At 52.5% G+C, this 26368-nt stretch overlaps 2 protein-coding genes across 4 annotated transcripts in view; one reads left to right on the plus strand and one right to left on the minus strand.

Annotated features, from left to right (window-relative positions):
• Positions 1-1587: 1587 nt before the first annotated feature.
• Oas3 (2'-5'-oligoadenylate synthetase 3) lies at positions 1588-20747 on the minus strand. Of its 3 annotated transcripts, none has more exons than XM_055605898.1 (16): positions 20534-20747; positions 17612-17894; positions 16812-16987; positions 14928-15166; positions 13566-13719; positions 12727-13227; positions 10779-11061; positions 9507-9682; positions 8712-8962; positions 8240-8384; positions 7512-7685; positions 6797-7082; positions 5622-5797; positions 4812-4969; positions 3218-3365; positions 1588-3030 (listed from the first exon to the last, which is right to left on the minus strand). In XM_055605898.1, the coding sequence occupies exons 1-16, from the start codon at positions 20705-20707 to the stop codon at positions 3019-3021; spliced, it is 3336 nt and encodes a 1111-aa protein (XP_055461873.1). In that variant the 5' UTR covers positions 20708-20747; the 3' UTR covers positions 1588-3018. The 3 variants fall into 3 exon arrangements, with proteins under 3 accessions (XP_055461873.1, XP_055461872.1, XP_055461874.1); XM_055605897.1 differs by having other exon boundaries at positions 4812-5050; XM_055605899.1 differs by lacking the exon at positions 20534-20747 and having other exon boundaries at positions 4812-5050; positions 16812-16982; positions 17612-17657.
• A 3990-nt stretch (positions 20748-24737) lies between these two features.
• LOC129675862 (2'-5'-oligoadenylate synthase 1A-like) overlaps positions 24738-26368 on the plus strand; it is a 17867-nt gene continuing 16236 nt past the window's right edge. Inside the window, exon 1 of the mRNA XM_055605983.1 lies at positions 24738-24946. Coding sequence (XP_055461958.1) covers positions 24770-24946 — 177 coding nt within the window. The 5' untranslated portion in view covers positions 24738-24769. The remainder of the gene's footprint in view (positions 24947-26368) is intronic.

A 26368-nucleotide genomic window follows, 5' to 3' on the forward strand; every position in this document is an offset into this window, starting at 1 on the left:
GCAGGACTCCTGCAGTTCCCCCCCTAAGGGAGGCCACAGACAGGAAATGGCTGCAGGGGACACTAACTCTCTCAGCGACCCTGCCTCAGCTCCCCTCACTCAGCCCTCGCTGTGCCCTCCTGGGCCTCCTCCCTACGGCTTTGGCCTGAGTCAAGCTCAACAGCATCTTTTTGTTACCAGCATGGTGGCCACTGTCGGATACTGAGGAGCTCAGGTCAGCAAGGCCTCCCCGCCACCCAGATGGCCGTCGCCTCACTCCCCTACTCTGGCTCATTATCCTGATTCTGGAGCCATTTTGACAAAAGAGCCCAGGGTCAGTGTGGTGGGGACAAGGGCTGGGGCTGGACCTGAGGTGGGGGAGTGAGGGGGGCATATTTCCACGACTGTCTGATTAAAGCAAGGTGTATTTATAAGTACACAAGGGACCAGCCAATGACTGCCTCCCCCTAGGTTGGGATTTTTAGAGAGCAGCCCCTCACTGGCTTTTGAGGTTCCTTTTATGGAGAAGGGTTAGGGTTGATAGAAAGCAGCTATTGAGGTGGTTGGCTATTAGCACCAGGACAGAAAGGGGTGGGGGGACTCAGGGCTCAAGGCTGCCTGTGAGGTACATCACATGGAAGGTTAGTCATCACCGTGGTTAGGAGTTTAGACAGGCAAAGGGCTGGGTATGCATCGTGGGGTTGCAAGTTCAGCCTAAGCAGAAACATGGTTTGCAGTATGGAGACTTAATAACAATGTGTAACAACGTGGCTACTGGGTCTAACGCTGGGATGCTAGGCCGGTGGCCCATCTGCTGCTAGCTTCCACAGAAACAGGTTTCTGCTGGCCACATCTGTCTAGAGCAGTGCTTCTCAACCTGTAGGCCTCAACCCTCCGGTGTTGAACAAGCCATTCACAGCGGTCACCTAAGCTTATCAGAAAGCACATTTTTTCCCCAACGGTCTTAGGAACTGAGACACTGCTCTTTTATCCATCTCCAAGTGGGTCTGCCCACATGCAGAGACAGCCACGTGCATACAGACAGACAGGAACTGTATGAAAGGGTCGCATCGTTAGGGAGGTTGAGAATCAGTGTCTAGAGCTCTGAGGATGTGACAGAAGCCACCAGGAGACATATCTGGGGTCTGTTTCCTAGCCTCAGTGAATCTTCTGGGTGAGCTGAAGTTGGTACCAACTCCAGTGGGGCCTTGTGTTGCCTGGAAGCAAGAGCAGGAGACATAAGTGGAAGCCGAGAAGAGACTGGGGAATCCTTGACTCCCTATATCTCTGTTGGTTCCTATCCCCGGTAGTGGTCCAGGCCAAGCTGGGCTGTCTGAGACACTCTTAGCGGGGATGGGTTGGCACAGATTCCTTTTTCTGATTCTTATTCCTCTCCGTCCATAGTCCACCCAGGGTGTGGCAAAGGTGAAGATTCTTGCTGGAATACAGGCTTATGGATCAGGGCTTGCAAACCCAGTCCTTCTCATCCTCCTCAGGACTCCTGGGGATGGATCGATACCACGTCCACCCCTCAGGCGGTCCCTCTGGAGGACCCTGCATGGCCACACTGCTCCCAGCATCTGCCACCTGCTTCCCGTGTTGCAGGGCTGGAACATTCATAGGATATGTCTGCCCCCCACTCTCTGGGCCCCTAGATGTCATTCAGACACTAGAAGAGTGCAGGTATTTTCCCATGTAAGACGGACTGGTAGACATTTGTCCTGGTTGTGATAGGGGAGGAGAGACAAACACCATCCATAGTCCACCCACAGTGTGGCAAAGTTGAAGATTCTTGCTGGAATACAGGCTTATGGATCAGGACTTGCAAACCCATTCCTTCTCGTCCTCCTCAGGACTCCTATCTCCACTGCATTTGGGAACAAAATACATCAATCAGGAGGCAGGATGGTGTCGCATGACCTTTCCTGGTGAGACACGAACACATGTCTGTTCATCCCAGAAAGGGTACAAAGATTCCCAGAGTCTAAATGGGTGAGCCAATGGGTTCATTGGGGTTACTTACAGAGCATGGGTGGGGACTGGCAGGGGTGTGGGTGAACCCTAAGCACCACAGTATCAAAAAGCCTCAGCTTTCCCAGGTGATGACTCAGGAAAGCTGAGGAAGTGTGTGGGGCCCAGGTGAGGCCTGGGAACTCTTCAGCTCTTCCTGCCCCTCCTACATTCCTAAGGCCCACTTATCCCTCGTTTTCCTTACTCTGTGGCTGTGGCTGTGGGCCTAGGTATTTTGTAGTCACCAAAACAACTGCCCATTGTGTTCATGGTCTCTCATCATATGGAGAACAGAGCTGGACCACAGCTGGCTCTCTGCAGGTGGAGGGATGTAAGAGGGATGGAGGGGCAGAGAGAGGCCAGGGAGGAGCGTGGCTTCTTGGCAGGGCTGAGGTGCTGCTGGGAGTGGCCGAGGGGTGTGGGCAGGGCACAGGATAGGTGAACAGCAGACTGGAGTTTCAGAGATGCCTGGCTCCTGGGATGTCTAGCGTGGTGCTGGGACCATCACAGTAGAGGTCAATGAAGCTCCAGAGTGAGGGTAAACAATGGGAAGAAAGGGAGGGATGAGGGTTGGCAGGTGGTCAGAAGGGAGATGCTGTAAGAGAGCACACAGAGACACACATATACACACACGCATACACACACATACATATATACATACACATACTGACAGACACACACACAGAAAAATACACACACATACATACATGCACAGATACACACATACATACATATATACACACAGACACACAAATATACACATTCACACATACATACACATACACACATATAGCATACAAAGACACACATATATACATACACATATAGACACGCAAAGATACATATACAGACACACAGACACACACAGATCTGCTCACAAACACACCACATATACACACACACACACACACACACACACATACACACACACACACACACACACAATCTGGCCAGATACTCTTGAGGCTCCCATGCTGAGGGCTGATGTCACTTTCGGTCAGGCGGTGTGACCACTGATCTTTCTAGACTTCACACGGTGGCCTGTGGGAAGGAAGACATGCTGGTTACCTTAGCCTTTCTGCAGAGCTGAGCCCACATACCACACAGGAAGTGGAGGCCCAGGGCGCACAGGGACCGTGGCTGGGTGTTGCTCACAGGGAGGACCATATCCGCCCACGTCCATGTCCTTCCCCAGAGGGTGCTCCTGTCTACATCACAGGCCCCTCACCTTTACCAGCCATGGCCTGATGGGGGTGCCATCCTTGTCTATGCAGCACAGGGCAGACGTGAATGCTCTAGCCTCCTGGGCCAGCAGGTCCCAACGGGCATTGTGGCCCAGGTTGCCTGTCGGGTCAGCTGGATCCAGGATGATGGGCCTGTAATTGTCCTCAGGGTCAGTCTTACCCCCACAGAGTCCACTTGTGACACTGGCTGGGCTGTTCTTCATTCTCATCTAACATTACAGGGGCCTGGGCTGGGATCCAGGAAATCTTGGTGCCCCAGGGGCACGCTCTAGGGTAGGGGATGGCAGTGGGATGTAGTGGCAGAGGCAGGAGGATTGTGAGTTTGGAGCAGCCTGGGATTCATAGTCTATTCAAAAGGGGTGGGTGGGGCTGGAGAGATCACTCAGCACTGAGGGCTCTTGCCGAGGGCCTGAGCTCAGTGTCCAGCTCCCACGTGGCAGCTCACAACCATCCATAACTCCAGTTCTAGGAGATCTCTTCCAGCCTCCATGGGCATGGCATACACAGTGTACACGCACACCAAAAGTTTTTAAAAAGGAAGGAGGGAGGGAGAAGCCGTTGCATATGCACCGCTTTTTCATGCCTCGTCCAGGCAGACATTACTAATCACTCACAGTGCTGCAGCACTGGTTCTGCTACTCTCTCTCCCAGCATCGCCTTACCTAGGTAATGTATATCATGCATCAGACCACTTCCCAGCATACACTGCCACTACCCACAGACTGTCAACGTAACATAAGTTTAGGGGACATTCTTGCTTATCTCTGTTCCCATTTCAGAGGTGGGCAGATGGTGAAGAATGACACAGACTTAAGTAACCCAAAGGCTGCCAATGTAAAGCCGCCAAATTTAATGCATGCAGATATCAGATGCCCAGTTACACCTGAGTTTCTGAGGACTCGTGAATGCACTTAAGTTTTGAGGCAGGAATCTCATGACGTAGCTATGGCTGGCTTTGAACTTGAAACCCTCCTGCCTCAGCCTCTTGATTTCCTTTCATTCTTTTATGCATATGAGTGCTTTGTCTGCATGTATGTCTATGCACATACATGCCTAGTGCCACGGAAGCATTGGGTCCCCAGGAACTGGAATAACAGATGGTCAGGAGCCACCATGTCGGTGCTGAGAATGGAGCCCAGTGCTCTTGACTACTGAGCCATTTCTCCAAGCCTTCTACCTCGTGAGCACCACCTCACCCAGTTTATGCAGTGGTGGAGATGGAACCCGGGGCCCTGTGTATACAGGGCACCCCTCTACCAACTGAGCCATAGCCCAGCTTTCATATTAAATGTAAAAAGCCTTATGTACGTCCCAAATCTTGTGTGAGTCACTCAGACTAACACACTATTCATTGCTTGTTCACACCTGAGTTGAACTTGGAGTCTTGTATTAATTTCATCTGGCAACCGCACTGACAGGCGACCAGGAAACTGACTCTCTCCTCAGGTACTAAAAGTACCACTCTGGGAAGCCACCTGGTTTCAGAGAGTGGGCCCTGCCCTCCTGTCCTCTGCCCTGTGAGGCAGGGAACCATGGGTACCATGGGTCTGAGGTAGAGGAGTCTGGGGGTGGCCGAACCTGGGCTTCTGAAGCTGCATCTTCAGGAAGTCACCAATGGTCTCGTCCTCTGCACTATAGTTGACAGTCCAGTAGATGCAGAGCTGATGGTACTGGCCAACCAGCTCCAGAACGGTGCGGAAGCCCTCCGCCATGTTGAACTGGCTGTTCCGGCTGCCCTGCTCCCAGGCGTACACCGTCAGGAGCTCCAGCCCATGCTGGGGTGGCAAGGAGCCCTTCCCCTTGAGCTTCTTGTTACACTGAGGGAGCAGGAGAAAGGAGATGTGTCTGCCAGCCCCTGCTACGCCTCACATAGGAGTCAGAGGGTCCCCGGGAGCCCTAAAGCTTAACTGAGCACCCATGTGCTAGGCACCATCCCTTGGCACATGGACATAATCTGTCAGCTCTACTTTATTAAGGGGGTGTGCTCTGGAGCCGGGGCTCAGGGCCTCACACACACTAGGCTTTGTCAGCACCCCTCCAAATGCACCCCAACCTGCCCCTTCTTGAGACAGGCTGCTTACAGAGTTGGCTAGACTAGCCTTGAACCCACTCTGTAGCCCAGGCCGGCCTTGACTTTTCAATCTTTTCACATCAGTCTCCTAAGTAACTTGAGGTGACAAGCCTTCACTAGGTCTAGCTTGACCCCACTTTATGGACAGGAAGACTAAGGTCTTCTGGGTGGAATGTGATGGACCTCACATGCTATGCTTGTGGCCAAACAGAATCCTGTCTCCCCAAGGAAAGTATTATAGGACACAGTGCCTGGGACTCAGCATGGCTGTGAGTGTGTGTGAGGAAATGGGGTGGCTGGTGGCCCCTGGGACTAACCTGTTGGTACCAGTGTTTCACCAGCCGGATGAGGCTCTTGAGTTTGGTGGGACGGGAGATAATGAAATCCCTCTGCAGCTCCGTGAAGCAGGCGGAGAACTCACCCGCATTACTGTAGCTGTGGATGAGGTCTCTATAGACCTGGGGATCAGGCCTAGCGTGGGACCTCAGCTGGCCTGAAGAGAAGGTCAGGGAGTCAACGTGAGCCAGCTTAGAAATCTGGTCTGAGAGTCCTTTAGTGTTCCTTGCCTAAGGATGATCTGAGACTCACGGACAGGTCACGGGTATTTTTTTTAGGGGGGGAGGCACAGTCCAGCTTAAATCCCTTATGAGAGTGGAATTCTCTGGCTGGCTCCTTTTCAGCTGCCTGTCTATCCACCATGGAGAAAGTCTTGGCTGAGAGTTAGCTTAAGATGTGGTGTCTTTAACCTCCTCTGATGCCTGCTCAGCCCTGTCAGGGAGGGGCTCCGGTAGTCATTAGACAAAAAGCCTTCTCTGAGTAAGAGGACTACAGGGGAGAGGGGGCTGAAAGCACCATGCTGGCTCTGAGGACTTAAGTGGAAGCAGACCAGACCAGTTTATACAAGAAGAACCAGGCCCTACGCAGAGTCAGAATGCCTGCCGGTCTCATTCAGGATGTGGGTGCTGGGAAGTGAACTCGGGTCCTGCGGTGGTGTGAGTGAGAACGGCCCCGCCCCCCAAGAGGGTCATATATGTAAATGCTTAGCCACCTGATGGTGGGACTGTTTGGGAAGGATTAGTAGGTGTGGCCTTGTTGTAGGCGTGTCACTTTGAGTGGGTGGGCTTTGAGGTTTTAAATTCCCACACCAAGCCCAGTCAGTCTCCCCCTCCCTCTCTCTTTCCCTCTCTCTCTGCCTGGGGGTCAGGATGCAGCCCTCATCTATTTCTCCAGTGCCTGGCTCACCATCACGATTCCTGCCATAATAATGGCCTAACCCTCTGAAACCGTAAGCCAGCTCCCAGTTAAATGCTTTCTTTTGTAAGAGTTGCCTCGGTCATGGCGTCTCTTCCCAGCACTAGAACAGTAGCTAAGACAGGTCCTCTGCACGAACACTATGTGCCCTTAGTTACTGGTTGCACAGTTCCCTACGAGTGCCCAGATCCACTCTGCCCGTGTTCTTCCCCTCCTCTTGGCCTTTGTCTGGGAACCTCACCAAGGGCATCGAAGGCTGGCAGCACGTCAAAGTCCACACTCTGGTCCAGCTTCGTCTGGGATGTCAGCGAGAAGCTGAGCACTCGGGGATTCTTCCTCTGGGAGATCTCAAACTTGACGTCGAAGTGCTGCTTCTGCCGGCACGCCTCCAGCTGAGCCTGGATCTCTGAGATGAGCTCAGCCCGATGGCTGCCTTGCTCCGAGAACTGGCGGAAGCAGCTGAGGAATACTACCAGGTCAGCGTCTGAGCGCCCCTGTAGAGCAGTGCCTTTGGCAGAAGACCCGCCCTGGGGAGAACACAGAAGATGGCTTAAGCCCTGAAGTGCCCTTTGGTGTTCCACAGCCTACACACGTGTGTGAAGGTGGAGGTCAGAGGTCAACAATGAGGTCTCCATCAATCTATTATAATAGATTTTGTAGATTTTTTTTTTTTTTTTTGGAAATCAGACGGTCGGTTGTCAGGAGGGCTGCTGATAAATTTCTCGTGTTCATAGTTAAGAAAGAAAAAAATCCAACCCAGAAAGAACAGCCGTTGCCGGTACCCTGTGGATGACCCCGGCTCGCGCTGTGCCTGAAAAGGATCTACTCCCCGGCTTCCAGCTGTACCAGCTGTCTTGTTCCTTGGCTGTGGGCATGGACATGGTAAGAGCCCACCAGGTGGCTGGAGAGGGGTCCCATCCCCAGGAGCTCCCTCACCTGCAGCTCCCGGGCCTCACCTTGACCACCTTGAGCACCTTGGTGGTAGAGTTCCGGAAGCAGTTCTCCTTCAGGAAGGAGCAGATGGTGTCAACCGCTTTCTTCACCTGAGTCAGGAAGTGGGAGTTGGGCTGGAGGAATTCACTAATGAACTTGTCCAGGTCCTCAGCTGGGGTCTGGTGAAGGAGGGTTGGCTGTGGAGAGAAATGGGCGGGGCTGGCCGGAGCAGGATTCCAGGGATACCCAAGTGTTGTCCTTCCTCAGCCACAGGCAGTGATGCCCCAAGGGTTCTTCCCCTCTGGATGGCGTGTTCTGAAGTAGCACGGGAGGGTCCTGGGTTCCTGATCTGTTTCTGACACTGACACGAGGCCTCAGTTTCCCCACCTTTAACTGGGTATGTCCATTCCTCCCCAGCTTAGTGGCTCTGGCGTGTTAAGGAACTAAGATTTTATTGGTTGTGGTCCAGATATGATTTGTCTTTCAAAGAGTCATGTATTGCACGCTGGGTCCTCAGTGGGGATGGGGGACCTTTAAGAGATGAAGCCTTGTAGAATGAGTGTGGGTGTGCCTTGGAGAATGCATGCCTGTACCACAGACCATCTGTGGAGGTCAGAGGGCAACTCGGTGAGGTCATTTTCCTCCTTGCACCTTCATGAGGGCTCGGGGAACTGAACTCAGGCTGTTGGGCTTGGGGGCAAGCACTTTACCCTGTGGCTCATCGCAGTGGGCCCTGGGCCCCGTCTCTTACCATCACATCCCAGGGTGGCAGCAGAGTCCCATCCCCACTCTGAAGGCAGACCTGTGACTCCAGGGCGGCTGCCTCCTGAGCTAACAGCTCCCAGCTGCCCTGGGCCACGTTCCAGGTGGGATCCGCAGGGTCCAGGACTAGAGGCCTGGGGGCAGAGCAGGCAGAAACAGGGAAGAATGGTCAGTTATGAGAGCTGGGAGGGGCCAGAATGGGACTCAGGGGCCAGAAGGAATGGTGGCTGGAGCCTAAGCCAGCTCTTTTGGCCCTTAACTCTAATGGTGTTTTATTGTGCTGCTCAAATAGGCTCTGGGGTCCTCTGGGGCACCTGTGTCCATGCTTCCTCATCAGAACCCAGAGGCAAACAGGAGGGCAGGATGGGTGACCCAAAGCCTACCCCAGCTCCCTCCTGGGTAGTGGTCTCCAGGAGAGAGCAGGAAGAGGGGGGCTGGGGCAGGCGCTGTGGAGTACAAACCTGGCTTTCCGGAGCAGGCCGAGAAGGTGTGCTCTGAGGGCCGGGTCCTGCACGCTGTAGTTGACTGTCCAGTAGACACAGAGTGACTGGTGTTTCTGGACCAGCCTCAGGATGGTCCGCAGGCCTTCAGCCATGCTGAACTTCTCCTCCCCACAGCCTTGCTCCCAGGCAAAGATTGTCAGAAGCTCCAGGGCGTAGGCTGGGGGCAGAGTGGCGCCCGCTGCCTCTCCTCCTCTATCTCGAGTGGTAACCTGTCACCCAACCAGAGGTCAGTCAATGTGGATGCCTACTCTAAGCTGGCACTCGAGCTTTAGGAAGCAGAGGGAGGGTAAAAGAGAACCCCAGAAGCACCTGGTCATGGAGTTGACCTGGACGATGCTTTGTGTTTTACAGATGGGGAAACTGAGGTCTGGAGGGAGAGGGTGGTGACTTGTCTCAGGTCAGACTGTGAGACAGGGAGCTCAGATTTGGGTGGTATTTCCCTCAAGGAGTGTACCTGAATGAGGACTGCAATGTGTCCATCTTGGTTTCCCAGCTTTCTTTATTCTGTTACCATAAGATGCCATGGAACTGTCCCCACGGAACATGGACTTTGGTGACTGGTTAAACTAACTCTCACCCCCTTTAAGGGGAGAGCTGGTTTTTGGTTTTGTCAATGGCTAGACTTCAGAGAAGGGCTCGCAAGGAAGAAGGTTCTAGAACCTGCGCAGGACGCAGTACAACTAGGAAAGTGCGGGCCCTGGGAGGTGAAGACCATGAGCATGGCGGCTCCCTGGGAGGGACGAGAGGGCGCACCTGGCGGTACCAGTGCTTGACCAGTAGCATCAGGCTCTTAAGCTTGACTGGGCGGATGTTGACGAAGCTCCTTCGGAGCTCTGCAAAGCAGGCCTCATGTTCCCCCGCCTGGCAACCGCTGCTGATGAGGGACGAGTACACCTGCGGCTGGGGTTTGGTGCTGGCATTCAGTGGCCCTGCAGAAGCACAGAGCCAGAGCGTGTCACCAGCTCACCCACGGAAGGCTCAGGTGTAATGGAGCATTAATGATCCACACAGCCGCCAGCCGTGAGCTAGAAAATCAGATGACACCCCAACTGGCAATCTGTCTTAGAAGACGTAACCCAGGCGGGCCTGGAACTTGCAGCGGTCCTCCTGCCTCGGCTATCCAAGTGCCGGGATTATAGGGATACACCATCTGGTTCACAGCTTTCACCACCTCCCCCCAACTCTGCAATGAGTTCTGGAGCGAGGTGGGCTGTGTGGACTGCCCCTTCGGGTCTCAGTTTTCTCATGTGTAAAAGGGGCCCGTGAGGCTGGAGAGGTGGCTCTCATCTAACTCTCATCCAGTGGATTAGAGGAATGTCCCATCCACCCACGGAGTTCTCGTAACAAGTCACCAATGAGGACGTGATCCAGCACTGTAGAGGGACGTGTCCCAAGGATGGGAAACTTAGCACGTTAATGACCTGAAAGGGGGGCTGGAGAGACGGCTCAGCAGTTAAAAACACTTGTTCTTGCAGAGGGCTTGGGTTTGATTCTTGACACCCACAGGGCAGCTTACAACTTTGTGTAACTCTAGCCTGGGGGATCTGGCACCCCCTTGTGGGTCCTGCAGGTACTGCATGCATCTAGCATACAGGCAAACACTCATACACATAAAACAAAAATTAAGAAAGAAGGAAAAAAAAAACCCAACAATTTGAAACTGGACTCAGACACATACACCTATGATCCCAGAAGACTTGGGAGGCTGAGGGAAGAGGATGGCACCTGGGTTGTTTATCAAGACCCAGTTTAAAATAAAATGAATGGGGAAATCAAGAGAACAGCAGAGACAGGGCAAATAGCCCGAGGGCAGAGAAGAGAGAAAACAGGGAGGCAACATTCAAACAGCTGCAAAGGTGGCTAGTTCTGAGGAAGGCTTGATGGTTGCTTTAAGATCGTCCAGAGTGATTTTCAGTGCTCAGTGAATCCCAAGGAGTATAACAGGAGCCCTTCTGCCCTCCCTCCACCCCTACCCCAACCCCGTTCCACGGTTTCTGGTCCCCTGGGGACCTGCAACTGTCTTACCCACAGCATCGAAAGTGGGCAGCACACTGATGTCCACCCAGCTGCTGAGGTCTGTGGACACCAGCTGGAGCTGCAGAGCATTGGGCCTGTTCTGTTCAGCAAACCGGAGGCTCAGTCCAGGCGCCGGGTCCCGACACCAGACCTGTAGCTGGGTTTGCATGTCACACAGGATCTCTGCTTGGCGGGACCTCTGGCCCTTGAAGTCCCCGAGGGCTTTGTAAAAGATGACAAGCTCCACGTCGCAGACGCCCCTGAGGTCTGTGCCGCGGCCGAAAGAGCCGCCCTGTGGAGGAAAGTGCAGCTCAGACATTGGACTGTCCAGAAGTCCCAACCCTCCAGGGATGTGACTTTTGTGATGCTGGGTCTGAACCTCGACAGAGGAGAGGGGCCCAACTCTTAGAGCTGAGTTGTGTCTGAGGGGCCTGCTGGGTCGGACCACCGTGTGGTTGGTAACTGGGAGGGAGGCTAGGCGATGGCTGCTCCATCCCCGTTTGTCATTTGTGGCCTCTAAGCACACTGCCACAAGAAGGGGGAGTGTCCAGGTCCTAGAGAGCAGTGAGGCCCTGTGTACTCTGCTGAGCCACTCACACCCGGCCAGCCACTCAGCTCTCACCCACATACTCGCTCAGGAGCTTAATTCGCTATAGTTGACGAACAGAAACTCCCTGGCTTTGGGCTTTGCTTAGTATCTGCCAGGGCTGGAAAGGTGCTGGGGACTGGAGTCTCAGACTGCACACACTGGCTCGTGTGTGTGTGTGTGTGTGTGTGTGTGTGTGTGTGTGTGTGAGAGAGAGAGAGAGAGAGAGAGAGAGAGAGCCAGGATCTCTCCATCTATGTATCCCAGGCTGACTTTGAACTCAAGAACCTCTGCCTTCGCCCTTTAAGTGCCGGGATGACAGGCATATGCCACCAGGCTTGGTGAGATTGATTTTTTTTTTTTTTTTTAAATACCATGGTTAGTCATTGGACAGGTCTTAACAGAGGGCGGGTGTGTGAGGCAGCCCAGCCGAGGAGGAGGGGGAGGGGGAAGTAAGGAGAACATGTTCTAGGGAAGAACATAATGAGCCCATGGGTGAACCTAGGGCTGGAGAAGTGGTCAGCGTGAGACCAGAGAGTGTCAGAAGCAGCCAGAACTGGCCCCGAAGCCCTCAGGGGAAACACAGGAGACTTTTGAGAGCAAGAGAGAAGTGATCTGATTGTTTTAACAGTGATTTTAAAGCAGCAACAAAATTCTAGACACCTTCTAGGGGTGTAGCTCAGTGGGAGAGCCACTGCCTGGGGTAGCAAGACCCGGGTGTCAGTCAGACAACAGACCAAATGAACAACAAAACTGTAGTGCTAACAGCAGAACAAGCCAGACATGGTGGCCCATATCTGCAATCCCAGTTCTAGAGACGCTGAAGCAGGAGGATTGCCTGGAATTTGAGGCTAACCTGGGCTACATAGTGAGTTCCTGGCTAACTTGGGCTACATGTAAGACACTGTCTCAAACAAACAAACAAAAACATAAGTTCCAAACATTAAAGAATAATAATAATGATGAATGAACGAATGAATGAATGAATGAGAAGAAAACAAAGCAAAAGCAAGCTTAACTGGCTTGACTTTCCGTGGCCCAGCAGTGTGGCCACCATGCCAGATGAGCATGACCAGCAGAGACTCCTGCAAGCATGGGACACCAGAGGGCAAGCCAGTCTAGCCATGGCATAGGACGTATGGAGACGCTGAAACTCATAAAGGTAGTTTTGGTTTACACCGTTGTTTCCAACTCAAATTAGGACGTGACTCCCTCTGAAGCCAAGGAGCGCCCGTTGGTCTACATCCAGCCAGCAAACCGCAGCTCCTGGGCATCTGGTTCCCTGGGCCATGCTTGGCTTTGTTGCAGACCCTCTCTGCCCACCGTGGTTCCGGGGAGGCATCCCAACAGCACCTTCACCTTAGGACTCACCTTGCTGACCCTGGAAGCTTTGTGTACACACTTCTCCTGGAGGTATCGCAGGATGGCGTTGATGGCCTGCCTCACCTGCTGCTGGGACTGGGCACTCGGCTTCAGGTGGTCCTGGATGAAGGAGTCCAGCTCCTTGCTGGGGATTTGCGACAGATCCGGGACCATCTCTGACCCAGCGGTGGAGACGCTGGTTGCGATTGAGCGGCGGGGAGGTGCGTTTGAGGATGGGGTGCTCTGGGTGATCCTAACGTGAATTGAGACACTCGGTGCTGTTTTCCCGACGGTCCCTGGATGCGCTGCTTTGAGGCTTCTGCTGGCTTTACAGGCTGTGGGCAGAACAGCCTCGGTGGTTGCTTCTGGGACCCCTGGAGCTGAATCGGAAGGCTGCAGGCTCCTTGTCTTTGGCAGCACAGCACCATGGCCTTTCTTGTCTTCCAGGGCCTCGTTAGGCCCTCGTCGGATGGGGTGGTCCAAACCCAAAATCCCAGCATGGAGAAGGCCCTGGGAGGTGGTGACCGAGCCTCAGCAGCTGGAGCAGAGGCTTCGCCACCCAGCCTTCCTCTCAGACCCTCTGACCATAGCTGAGCTGACTGAGGCTTGGGGAAGGGAGGAAATTATGGGAGCTGTGTGCCTTAGTGTAGAGCAAGACAGACGCCCTGCTGGCTTCTAGGAGGATGGGCAAACCCAGAGAGCAGAGGACACCACAGATCGCCACAGGAGCTCTTCCCCGAGGCCCGAGCTGGATGACGGGTGAGACACTCTCGCCCTCCGACCGTTGCACCCAATAACCCTTGGCACATCAGCGAAAAGCCTGAGGTGCCCGCTGTTCCCCTACTCACAGACACCTCCCAAGGCTGCACTGGGACTCCTGATGCCTCCAGGAAGCACTGCTGATTAATGCAGGACGCGGCCTCCTTGGCCAGCACATCCCAGCGCCAGGCTGTCCCGTTGCCCACATCCCAAGTCGGGTCAGCTGGATCCAGGATCACGGGCCTGTAATTCCAGAGACAAGAAGGCTCCGGGCAGTGAGAAGGGTCAGAGTGAGGAGGATGACCTGTCCCTTTGTGGGGGCAGATAACCTCCTTCCTCTGGCCCTGGGTTTCCTCACTGGCATAAGGATGACATCCCCTGCTCTGCCGGAGCCAGGTCCTGAACTCCAGGGTGGTGGTTTGAATGAGAACAACCCCCCATAGGCTCACATATTTAAATACTAGTTCCCCAGCTGGTGGAACTATTTGGGAAGGATTAGGAGGTGTGGCCTTGTTGGAGGAGGAGTGTTACTGGGGGTAGGGGTGGTCATTGAGGTTTCAAAGACTGTCTTCAGCCCCTCAGCTATCCCTCTTCTTTGCCCTCTGCCTCCTCCTGCCTGTGTGTCAGGACGTGAGCTCTCAACTATTACTCCAGCACCATGCCTGCCTGCCTGCTGCCATGCTGCCTGCCATGTTTTCACCCTCTGGAGCTGTGCGCCCCAATTAAACGCTTTGCCTTTATAAGCTTTATAAGTTGCCTTAATCATGGTGTTTCTTCATAGCAATAGAAAAAAACAAAACAAAACAAAACCTAAGGCATTCAGCTACACAGCAGAGGTACATAAGAGCAAACAGGGCCCGCCCCCAGGAACTCTAATTTACACCACATTCAGGATGCATAGGTTCGTTTTTGTTCTAGGTGTACACAGTCGTTTGGTTCACACGTACCAATGCACACAAAACTGTTCACAACAGCCCTGTTCATGAGTCCTCCCTACACAGACCCCAAATTCCCAAGGAGCAGAATGGAATTCATAGCATGACAAACTCACACAAAGAAAAACTTTGCATCAACAAAGGGTCAGCCGCAACTATATGGATGGATCACAAAGGCTTAATGTGAAGGAGGAGGAGCCAGACATAGCAGGGCAACGCTGCCAGGTTCTGTCCGTCAGGCTTAAAGACCAGTCAAGACTCAGTGATGAAGATCAGAACAGGGCTGCCTGTGGGGTGCCGCTGCCTGGGAAGGGCCCGCTGCCACGCTAGGCCGGTTCTGTGGCCTAGGTGGTGGCTTCACACGTGTGAACCATCTTCAGTGTATGAGTGTCACAAGTCAAACAGGTACAACAACATGAGCCCTGGGTATGGTTCTGTTAACTCCCCCTAGAGTTTACTTTCTAGCGTGAAGGACAGGAGAGCAGGCGGAGGCGGGGAGGGGAGGGGAGCAATTACCGGGGCCTCTCAAGCTGCCTGCGCAAGAACTCCCCAACCACGGGGTCTTCGAAGCCGTAGTTTTCCGTCCAGAAAATGCAGAGGTGCTTGTTTTGCTGGATCAAGGCCATGACAGTCCGGAGCCCTTGGGCCAGGCTGAAGGCATCCTTCCTACAGGCCTGCTCCCAGGCAAAGATGGTAAGCAGCTCCAGGGCGTAGCTGGGGGGCAGCGTGGCCCTCACGGCCTCCTGCGTCTGTACCTGGGAGCCGCAGGGAAGGCTTGGCTCAGTGAGGGTGTATAGAGCTGGGGCGCCGCAGCCCTCCACGGCCTGAACCTGGGGCAGTGTGGGGCTTCCTCCCATTTACCCCAGGGCCCAGCAGCCCTGCCCCCAGTCTTTCTTATCTTCTGACTGATATGAGGGGACCGGAAGGAATGAGAGTCAAGGCCCAGGAGAAGGGTGGCCAGAGAGAAGCCAGTAGGGAGCCTGACGCTGGTTGCTTTCCCCAAGTCAAAAGAGGTCGGCTTGAAGGAGATGGTACACTGGGCGCCCAGCGAAAAGGGTGCCAAGGAGTCACGCTGTTTCCTGTGGCACAGGGCTGACTGGGTGGGTGTGCATCACACATTCCTCTGGGCCCTGTCTCTCCTCATCTGGACACATGACTTCGGAGTCTGTATTGTGTCCCTGGGACCCCACACACTAGGGAAGGAGGGGCCCGTGCCCCTAAAGGAGACACGCTGCCTGTCCAGAAGAGGCTTGCTCTCCTCCATTTGCCTTGTCTTCTGGGTGTATGGCACATCAATAAGTCTGGGCACAGGGACAGACACCACTCAGGTATCAGAAGAACCTTCTAGAACCCAGGAAGCCTGGCTCCATAGTGTGGCCTGATTTCCTCTCCCCTTTCATCTTCCTGTCCTTTTGAAAGGGGAGTCCACGAAACCCCGGTTGTCCTGAGGTTTACTCTGCAATCCAGGGCAATTTTGAACCCCAAGGTCTCTACTTCACGAGAGCTGGGGTGGCAGGTATGCCTCTCCACACTCGGCTCTCTTGGTTGGTTGGTTTGTTTGAAGGGAGTCATGCTATGTGGCCCACGCTGGCTTCAAATGTCCTATCTTCCCCCTTCTTCTCCTCCTAAGGTTGGGTCCAGAGACCTGCCTTGCCTATGGAGACTCCTACTTGTGTGGGAGGAACCCAAGATTTGTGTGTTCCTTTAGGGGCAAGTGGCAGAAACAGAGGCCCAAAGGAGTCTGGGAATTTGTCCAAGGCCAAATTGCAAATAAAGATCAGGATTAGAACCCAGAATCTTCTTACACCCAGACCTGCCTACAATGAGTGGTTTACTGAAGCCAAGGTATGTGTCCCAGGATTTGGGGGGGGAGCTTATTCCCTCATTTCCAGGCAGAAGCAGGGCACCCCACAAACCACCTTTGCATCTGAGTTGCTAAACAAGAGTAAACAGATCAGGAAGCCATTCAGAGGCTGGGGGATCCAAACTCATTACCAAAAGCTCAACAAGAACGCTTTGTGCGAAGATTCATGGGATTCATTAGAAAGTGTGGGTAGAGAAAGACATCTTAAGATCCCCACAGAACTAATCATTCAGCGAAGAAATTATTATACCTGCTAACATTTAAGTTCAACTATTTTCAATGACAAATGTCTCTTAAAGACAGCAGAAGTACAATCCACAGACTGGGAGAACACATTCGCGTTATTGTAAGTAAATAAAGATCAGTATCCTCAGTATGTAAAGAGCACCAAGGAATCAACAAGAAGGCAGCTCACAAGAGAAAACCATAGACAAAGAACAGAGCAGGTGCTTCCCAGAGAGAGAATAAGATGGCTACTAACAAAGAGGGGCCAACCAGTCTTAGGCTGCAGGAAGGACTCACCCAAGCCGCCTCACCTGTCTGTACCAGTGTTTGACCAGCAGGATTAAGTTCTTAAGCTTGGCTGGGCGAACGTTCACGAAGCTCCTTCGGAGTTCTGTGAAGCAGGCTGCGTGCTCCCCAGCCTGGCAGCCGCTGCTGAGGAGGGAGGAGTACACCTGGGGTGTGGGCTTGACTCCAGGGCGGGGCTGTCCTGGGGGCAGCAAGAATGGCAGGTTAGGAAGGGCACTGCAGGCGCTGAACTCAGTCTGTCTCTGGGATGGCGGCTGACTTGGGGGGAGGGACTTGGAGGCAGGGATGTTGGGGGCTGAGAGGAAGAGTGGGATATCAAGGTGACTAAACAGAGAGGAACTTCTGGTTAAGACTGGGGTGTCAGGGGCCTGGCTATTGTGATTAGGAATTGGCCGCAGGTGACCAACGGCCCTGTACTTTGTCACTCTCATATTCAGATGATGGCGTATTCTGGAATACGTCTCGCGTATTATAGGTAGAGCATCTTACAGAACTCAGAATTCTCAATAAAGCCACCGAGAGTAGCCTGGGTCACCATAAAAGCCTTTGCTTTCAAGGCTGAGGGAAGCCAGAGCTGCCCAGTGAGGGCCAGGCACCTGCCCCAGGACCACAGACCCAGGGGTACTAGGCCTTCCTTGCTCCTCCGCGCCTCAATCTGATACATTCAGGCAAGAAACCCTTGGTCCAGAGAGGGCTAGAGGCTGTCTTCGGTCACACAGCAAGTGGGCAGAAGGTCAGAATGCAATGGCCAATCTTTCTCCTAATGATGGTGCTTCCAGTTCTGGACCAGGCCAGGGCCCCTCACCCAGGACATCAAAGGCAGGCACCAGGCTAACGTCCATCCAGTTTTCCTGGTCTGCCGAAGCCAGACGAAACTGCAAGTCCCCAGGTGCCTTTGGCTCAGAAAACTGAAAAGTCAGGCCAGGCCCAGGGTGCAGCCCCCAGGACTCCAGTAACACCCTCATGGCACCCAGGGTCTCTGTGTGACAGGTCTTCTGGTCCCCATAGCTCCTGAAGCAGTTGAGGAAGATGACAAGTTCGGCGTCACAGCCACCCCTGAGAGCTGTGCCCCGGGCATAGGCTCCTCCCTGTGAAGAAGAAAGACAGCTGGGGACTGGCTCCAGCTCTACCTTCCATGGGGGCTCCTGACAGACTGTGTGGGGCTTGTGGGCTGAGGAGGGGCAGTCACACAGCTCTTGGTACCTAATACCAGGCAGAGCCTGGGTCCTGCTCAGGACAGTGAGGCCTGAGCTCAGGTTAAGGACTTTAATCTGTAAATCCATGACTCACTGATGCCTGGCTCCAATCCCACCACCCCTTTCTTTTCTATTTTTAAAATCTTTATTTTTACTTCATGTGTATGAATATGTATGTGTAGCTCATGTGTGCCTGGTGCCTGCAGAGCCCAGAAGAGGGGTCCTGGATTCTCAGGAACTGAAATTATACACCCAGTTGTGAGCTGTCATGTGGATGTGAGGACACAAACCCAGGTCCTCTGCCAAAGCAATCAGAGCTCTGAACCTCTGAGCCATCTCTCCAGCCCCCTCCTTTTCACTTTCACATGTGTGTACATTTGCATGTGTGGGCACACACGTGCATAGGGCACATGTGTATGTGTGTGTGCTTGTGGAGGCCCAAGGTTGATGTCAGGAAACATCTCAGATCACTCTTCCACTTTCCTCAGTGAGGCAGGATCCCGGGACCAAACCCAGAGCTCTCCAATATGGCTGCCGGCCAGCTTGTGCTCAAGATCCAGTGGCCGCCTTCCAAGGCTGGGGCCACAGGTGGCTACCACGTCCGCCTGGCATTTTTGTGGGTTGTGGGTATCTGAGCTGCAGTCCTCATGTTTGTGTGGTAAAGGCCTTAACCACTGAGATGTCCCTTCGGCCTCCATTCTTAGCCCTTTAAAACCAAGTGTGGTCAAGGTCACCCTGTTTGTGGCAGCTAACACAGAAATATGCCCCGACAGGCCTAGTGCCCACAACTTTCTGATGGTTTTTGGCCTCAGAGCTTCCAGAACTCAGGAAGAAGACTTCCATGCCCCATGCTCTGCGTCTGTGCCCCTCCCTGTTATCTGCTCCCAGCACACAACCGCCCTGGTGTGGCCACACATGGTGGCAGATACAGGCATGTGAGCCTGAGCACAGGACAGCTAGAGTCAGATTTTGGCATGGGTCCCATTCAGTCTGAGGCTCTTGCCAGGCCCCTCACTGCTGACCCTCGAATTGTGTGTGGAGGGATAGGAAATACCAGAGGAAATGGTCGTTGGGCAGTTTCTGGTCTCACAGTGAGCACCCCATCCTCCCTAAGGATGCTGGGGGGAAGGTACCACCACATCCTAACCTCCCAAAGGAAACATGGAAAGACAGGGAGGGGCTACTTCATCTCTCCTCCCTGAAGCCAAAAGAGGAGAGTGAGGTCCCAGCTGACACCTCAGTGATGAGGAGAGAGGGTCTTTTCCTCCCATACAGTACTGGGATCAATTATGGTTTCCGAACCTATGCCACGAGGAGGTTAAAGGTCTTCACCCATTAACCCTGTTCTTTCCTTGTTCTATCTGTGAGAAGATTTTCTAGCCAGTTGTGGTCTGTGGTGGCCTGTGATGGCTTGTGGTAGCCCACACTCAGAATCCCAGTACTCAGGGGCCAAGTCAGGTCTGAAATGATGGCTTGTTGAGTGTTTACATCCCTCATGGACCCTCACCTGAGTACCCAGCTGCTCCCTAGCACTTGCTGTGTGCAATTCTGTCCTAACTGCTTCTGGCCTGGGATATATAGGCTGGGAAGGGGAGAGAGGGAAATGGGGAGACATTTGTGCAGCTTCCGGAAGGCCTCACCCCTCCTGGTGAAGACTTCCCGGTGAGGCCTTTCAAGGTAAGCACCCCTTTCTCTAGGCTCAGTAAGGAGGCCCAGTAGGGTCATTGGCTCCCCAGAGTGACCTTTGGTGGATTGTTTCTGTTTGTCCTTGGGCCTTAGGAGGAGGCTAGAAGTTGCTCTCATCTCCCATTCCCCAGAAAGGATTTAGCCACATCTGAGAGACTGAGGCAGCTCTGCATCTCCCAGGCCCCAGGCCTCCTTCCACACCCCTAGCTCAGATGCAGCCTCAGGAGCCAGCAGGAGGCCTGAGACCTACCCAGGACAAGCCCTAGGCTCACCCCGCCCCTCCGAGGTCCCCATGATGGCCCTGCATCCCAGGTTTAAGGCAGATCACAGCATGTCTGCCCAGCTCTCTGAGCATCCAAAGATTACAGAGGCACTTTGGCACAACACTCAAGTAACCCAGTGTAGCTTGGGGTAGTAGTTTAACTGAATCCAGATTTCGTTTCCCCATTCATGAAGTTGGGAGTAATCCCTCCCTCAGGAACCATGAGGACTGAGGGTGTTGGTGTGGGTTTAGCCAGGTCATGTTTGTTGCTGCTTAGCATTTTCTCAAAGATTGGGTCCCAGTGGGTGTGAGTGTGTGACCCCTCCCCGCCAGCCTCAGATCAGTGAGGCTCAGGCAGTGTGAGGTCAAGAGTCTGAGTAAGTGAGTGGATGAGGCAGCCTTTAAGAGAGCATAGAATGCACTCGGGTACCTGGTGAACTTCCGGCTGGGCCCTTACCCTGCATGTGGAACTTGGCTGCTTGATTCCTCAGTTTCCCCACAGAGAGGCTGCTTAAAGCAACCCCTGAGCCATCCCTCAGGGAGACCCTGCAGATGTCTGCCTCTGGGTGCCCCGCCCTCTCACCTTGGCGATCCTTATCACCCTTGGTCTCTGTGACCCTTGGGCTCCCTGCTTCCGCAGGGTGACGTCCAGGGCCCCCAGAGCACCTCGCACAGCCGATATGAACTCGGGGAGCGGGTGCAGGCTGCGGGCCACCAGCTTGTCCAGAGCTCCGGCTGGTGTGCGGTACAGGTCCATGTTGACCTGCACCCCAGGAGAGTTTCGTTTCTCTCTAGGCTTCTAGGGGTGCTCCCTGAACTGGCAGGCAGGACGTGCCTGGCTGAGTCACCTCCCTCCTGCACTTTCATTTTCTGTTTCCTCCTCTTTCCTCATTTCCTTTCTTCCAGGCAGCTCAGGGCTTGTTGAGATGATCTGTTCGTGGTTCTGCATGTGTGTGTACCTGTCTCTCTGCATATGTGTGTGCTCGCTTGTTGGGGTCAGAGGTCAATCCTCTATCATCTTCCGTCTTAGTTGTTGAGTCAGGGTATCTCGCTGAACCTGGAGCCCAGTGGTTACCTGTGACTAGGTGGCCTGCAATACTTGTTCCTGTTCTGTGTCTGTCTTCCCCAGTGCTGGGATGCAGGCACATGGGTGCTGGGGTTCAGCTCATCAGGAATATGCACCCAAGAATTTAACTGACATACACACACACACACACACACACTCTCTCTCTCTCCCTCTCACCCTCTCTCTCTACTGCTTACAATCCTTGAAAAGAAAAGAGAAGAGGAGCAGGGTGCTGGCTTTTGTGGGACAGTGCCACTTTTCCAGGAAAAGGCCTGGCACCTTTGACTGTTGCAATCCTGTGCGTCTGCTGGGAAAAGGTGAACATTTTCCTGTGCCTGCGATTATAGTAAGTGGCGTCACCTTCAAAGCAGAACTCAAGAAGACTACAGAAGCTATCGAAAAATGTCTTCATTTCCAGTTGTTGCCCCATAAGTAAGCAGAATGTGACCCCACAACCATGCCAACCAGACAGGACCAAATTCTGCTGAAAGGGAAAGATTCATTCTTCCAGCAAAACCAGGGTTCAGTTGTGAACCACAGAGCAGACATCTCTGCTCCACCTTGAAAGAAATCTGCTCTGGTTAACTGTATGTGGACATATTTTAACTGTATGTCGTCATAGCTTCACCATCCTCTGCCAGCCACAACATTCCAGGTGAACAATATTGTTCATTCTTTCTACCACTTAAAGCCATCAACAGTATTACCTGTCTGTGAACCCTGCCAATAAGAACTGACCTGGCAAGATAAACCCATTCATGCCACAGTGGCACAGATGGTATGGGGATCACTAGCCACATTCTGATTGGATCTGAGGCCCATGCCTCAAGAGAAAAATCTTACCAGGTACTTCAGACCTGGTCAAGAACCCATGTCTAGAAGCTCACCGTCCCCAGGGGTGAAGCTACGGCAGCCATGTTGATAGATGAACACAGTATCTATCAGGCTGCCCTGGGCATCTCTATACCCACAGACTGGTGCAGCTCCCTGGGCTCAGCAGGAGTTATCTCTGCACAGTGGGTGGTGATTAACACAGAGTCACAGCTGAAGCAGAGAACAGTGTCTGTAGAGTGGGGCATCAATGGGGCATCTACACTACACCTCCTTCCTCCCAAGGCTTAGGGGACATGGAGGAAGAGGGCATGGAAAGGTGGGAGAAGACTGGGGCAAATCCGGGTCTCCCGGACACAGCTGCAGTCATGAACCCAGAGCACTTGAGGTTGTCTGCACAAGACCAAACCGGTCAACATTCTAGTCTGGATGGGAGAGGTGCTCATGAGCCCCACCTCTAGCTGAGGAGCTGTTGACAGTCGATGGCCGTTTTTGCAGGAAAGGTTTCTATTGCTGTATTGGAACACAGTGGCCAAAGACAACGTGGGGAGAAAAGGGTTTACTTCACTCATATTTCCACATCACTGTTCATCCTCAAAAGCAGTCAGGGCAGGAACTCAAACAGGGCAGCAACCTGGAGGCAGGAGCAGAGGCAAAGGCCACGGAGGGTGCTGCTTGCTGGCTAGCCTACACTCTGATCTTATAGGGGCATTTTCTCACCTGAAGTCCCTGCTTCTGAGATGACTCTAGCTGGCATCAGTTGGCATGGAAACCAGCCAGGACGGAGTCAGTTCTCCTTAGGGGTGTGGTCCCTGTCAGGTTGCCTACATCCCAGTGGATGGCCTCACACCTGTGTGAATATGAAAAGCACTAACTGGATTCAGTGATTTGTTCACTAGAAGAGTGACAGGAAATATGGCAAGGGTTTGGGGGAAATCATGTGGGGGAGGGCAAAGGAAGGTGATTTTGATTACTACACATTGAACGTATATTATGAAAATTTCAAAGAATATTCTACAAAAAAGCCAGGAAAATTCTTAATTCACTATGTTTTGTCCTTATAGAGGCACAAGCCAGTGCTCCGAGCTGGTCAGTTGTTCCTATGTGGCCAAGAGGGTAACTCAGGATCTTACAGCTTGGGACCCCCTGGCTCAGGCAGACTTGTCCAGGATGTTGGCCTCATTGGGATGAGTGACACTCATTTAGACACATGGGAGGGCTCAGAAGTGGCATAGATGAGCTGGGCATAGTGGCACTCAGGGGGCTGAGGCAGGAGGACTGCTGTAAGTTGAGGGCTAGCCTAGCCTATGTGACTATGAAACCCTGTCTCAAAAACAACAACAACCAAGGGTCAGTGATATGGCTCAGTGGGAATAAGTGTTTGTCACCAAGCCTGATGGCCTGAGTTTGGATCCATGTGATGGAAGGAGAGACAGCTGACTCCTACAAGGTGTCCTCTGACTTTACTCGGTCATACACATGAAATAAACGTGATAGAATACTTGAAGGCATAATTAGCTGGGCCCTCATCGAGAACTGCTCAGGACCTCGGCTGGCCTTTTATCGTTCCGTCCTGGCATTCGTGTGCGGGACTGTCAGCCTTGTAGTTACCTCAGGCATGGAAAGGGCCCACCAAGGATCCTCCATTACCAACCAGGCCGTGAAGACTGTACTTTTTTCGAAGGACTGACTGGCCTCTGACCTTGAACCACACAGCCACAGCTTCTGCTTCTTCAAAAAAAAAAAAATAATAATAATCCCTTAAAGCTACCCGTTGCTTGTGGGCACAACCACGGGCAGAGCCAATGTTTAGACTATTTCTTCAGGATTCTGTTCCTTGTTCTCTGCAGTGATTCCAACGGTGATTTAGGAGTGTGTGTGTGTGTGTGTGTGTGTGTGTGTGTGTGTGTATGTGTGCTTCTATTATTATTACTTTGTCACACAGGGCCTCATCACGTACCCCAGGCTGGCCTGGAAATCTCCACCTTCTTTGTCAGCCTCCCAGGACTTGGGATCACAGGGGTGGAGCACTCTGCCATGCTGAGCATCCACTTCTGCTGGGCAGGGAAAGGTGGCATGGCGACAGGCTCCTTCATAATGGTCTTGGCGTAAGTCAGCACCTTATGTTACTGAAGTGCAGAGTGGCGATTGACTGAGAATCCAAGCGGTTACAGCTGGGCAGAGTGTCGTACCTTGTGACCTCAGGACTTAAGGGGCGTGGTCAACGTGGCAGATCCCCAAGTTCACATCCATCCTGGGCAAAGAGCTGAGATCCCATGTGAGAGGATATGAAACCTTCATCCTTTATGTATGGACAGATGGAGGTTGGGGTGGAGGCCAGTGAGACTGTTTTGGATGATGCCTTGAATGGTGCCACATGGGCATGCCTCCGAGAACCCAGGGAACTGCAAGATCTGAAGGCTGAACTTCAAGCCAGCCATGGCCTTACAGACAGCTCATTATAACATCCCAGTGTGGACCAGTCACCTGTCACAAACCCATCACAGCCATGGTGAAATTGCACACAATCTTCTGAAATTTTTTTCACTTGTTCTTCCTGTTTTAGCGAAGTGTGTGTGTGTGTGTGTGTGTGTGTGTGTGTGTGTGTTGCTGCTGTTAAATGTCTAGAAGACTTTAAAACCATTTTTCTTTAGTAACTATAGAAGACCAAGAAGGAAACAATATGTTTAAAATGCTTCATGCCTCCTGGTCCTCAGCCCGCTGTGTTGAGGGCTTGAGAATCCCAAGAAATGCAGCTGGTAAACACTAGAGCGTCAGAGAGCCCAGGCACTGGACATGGCAGGTGCCAGGGTCTGTTTTGCATAGCCCCACCCTTCCTGGGAAATAGAAACCAGCTACGGAGATAAAGGGCAGCAGGTTCCAGAGGAAATGCTGCAGTCGGTAAACACTCCTGGCCCAGGAATGGATCTCAGCAGAACCCCAGCCTGGGAGCTGGACAAGTTCATAGAGGATCATCTCCTTCCTAACACCAGGTTCCGTACCGAGGTCAGAGAAGCCATCAACATCATATGTGCCTTCCTGAAGGAGAGATGCTTCCAAGGCGCTGCTCACCGTGTGAGGGTCTCCAAGGTGGTGAAGGTGAGGCCCCTCAGCCTGAGCTGACTGGGATGGGTGGGAGAGGACTCTCAGGGGCCAGGCTGCTGCCGTGAGTGGAAAGTGAGTTGCCTACCTTCTCTGTGTCCCAGTGTTCTCATGTACACCCCAGCTATAGCACAGGCCAGAGAACAGAACAGAGACCCCACCTGCTGCATGGCTGGACTGATGGGAGCTCATTGCTCATGCTTCCCATCTGTCAGACGGGACTTCATGGCAATAGTATCTACCTCACAGTCTCTGTGGAGGCTGCATGTCAAGGCCATGCAAGAGGAACAGCAAAACAGCTCCAGAACTCAGAAAATGCAGCCCCACCAGTTAGCACAACCACGATGGGTGTGCCTCCGGAGGCAGAGCCCTGACGACTGCGCTTCCTGAGGACTCCACGCTGCTGTGGAGCATGGCTCTGCTTGTTGCCCTTGTAGTCACCCCATCCTTCATAATACAGGAATTGTATGAGAGCTCCAAGGGGGTTTCTAGCCCCTCACTGGGCAGTGTCCCTGGCACTCACAATAACAATGCTTGATCTCTTTCAGGCATTGCTTCTGGAGCAGACCAAAGATTCAACCGCCACCCTTGAAAAGAACCTCGAGATGTAGATTGTTAGCAGTGACCGCTACCCTCAGAAAGAATTTAGGAAAATAGACTGTTTAGCAAGGTTAGGTAAAGATGTTTCTGCTGTTGTCTGTGATGCAGAAAATCTTAGCGAACAATTTGAAGTTAAGAAAAAGTACACTCTTAATAGTTAAGCCAGGGACGTTTTGAGGTTGGTGAACAAAGAACAGAGACTATGGCTGACGCTCTCAAGCTGGGCTGGTGACTAAGATAACAATTCATTCCCTTATACTTGTTTTTGCCCTCAGCTTCCTGATATGATTTCATAACAACTGTTAATGAGTAGATGCGTACCTTAAATATTTAAAGTAGAAGTGGTTGATTTTTTTTATATAAAAGTTTAGGTTTGTGATTCTTTTAAGATTTTTAATAAGATTACCTTTTAAGATAATTGATTTTTTTCCCTCTAACTGCAAATTGCAGTAAAGAAAAAAAAAAACTGGCTGAGAAATTACCTCAGTTGCTCACACTATTTAGTTACAGATGTGTATGGGTTCTTAGAAATAATTTGGTTTTCATATTTGTCCTTTCATCCATAACACATAAAACATTTGATCGTGTGAGGTATTGGGAAATATCCTTTTCTTACATATACTCATTGTAATCATTCACTGAAAGAAAAATAAGATGTAATCATACTACAACTTTTATACTTCTTGAAAGATTTTGCTGGGGTCTATAAATTGTGGGAGAAAAAAGCTAGAAGAAGCCTGTAAGAAAAACTAAATAGAAAAGAAGTGTGTTGGAACCTACCTGCTGGTGTCTGTCTTACTTCATTATCAAGTGTAAAAG

The sequence above is a fragment of the Psammomys obesus genome, unplaced genomic scaffold (assembly GCF_907164565.1).
Source record: "Psammomys obesus unplaced genomic scaffold, mPsaObe1.curated_primary_1811, whole genome shotgun sequence".
Lineage (NCBI taxonomy): Eukaryota > Metazoa > Chordata > Mammalia > Rodentia > Muridae > Psammomys > Psammomys obesus.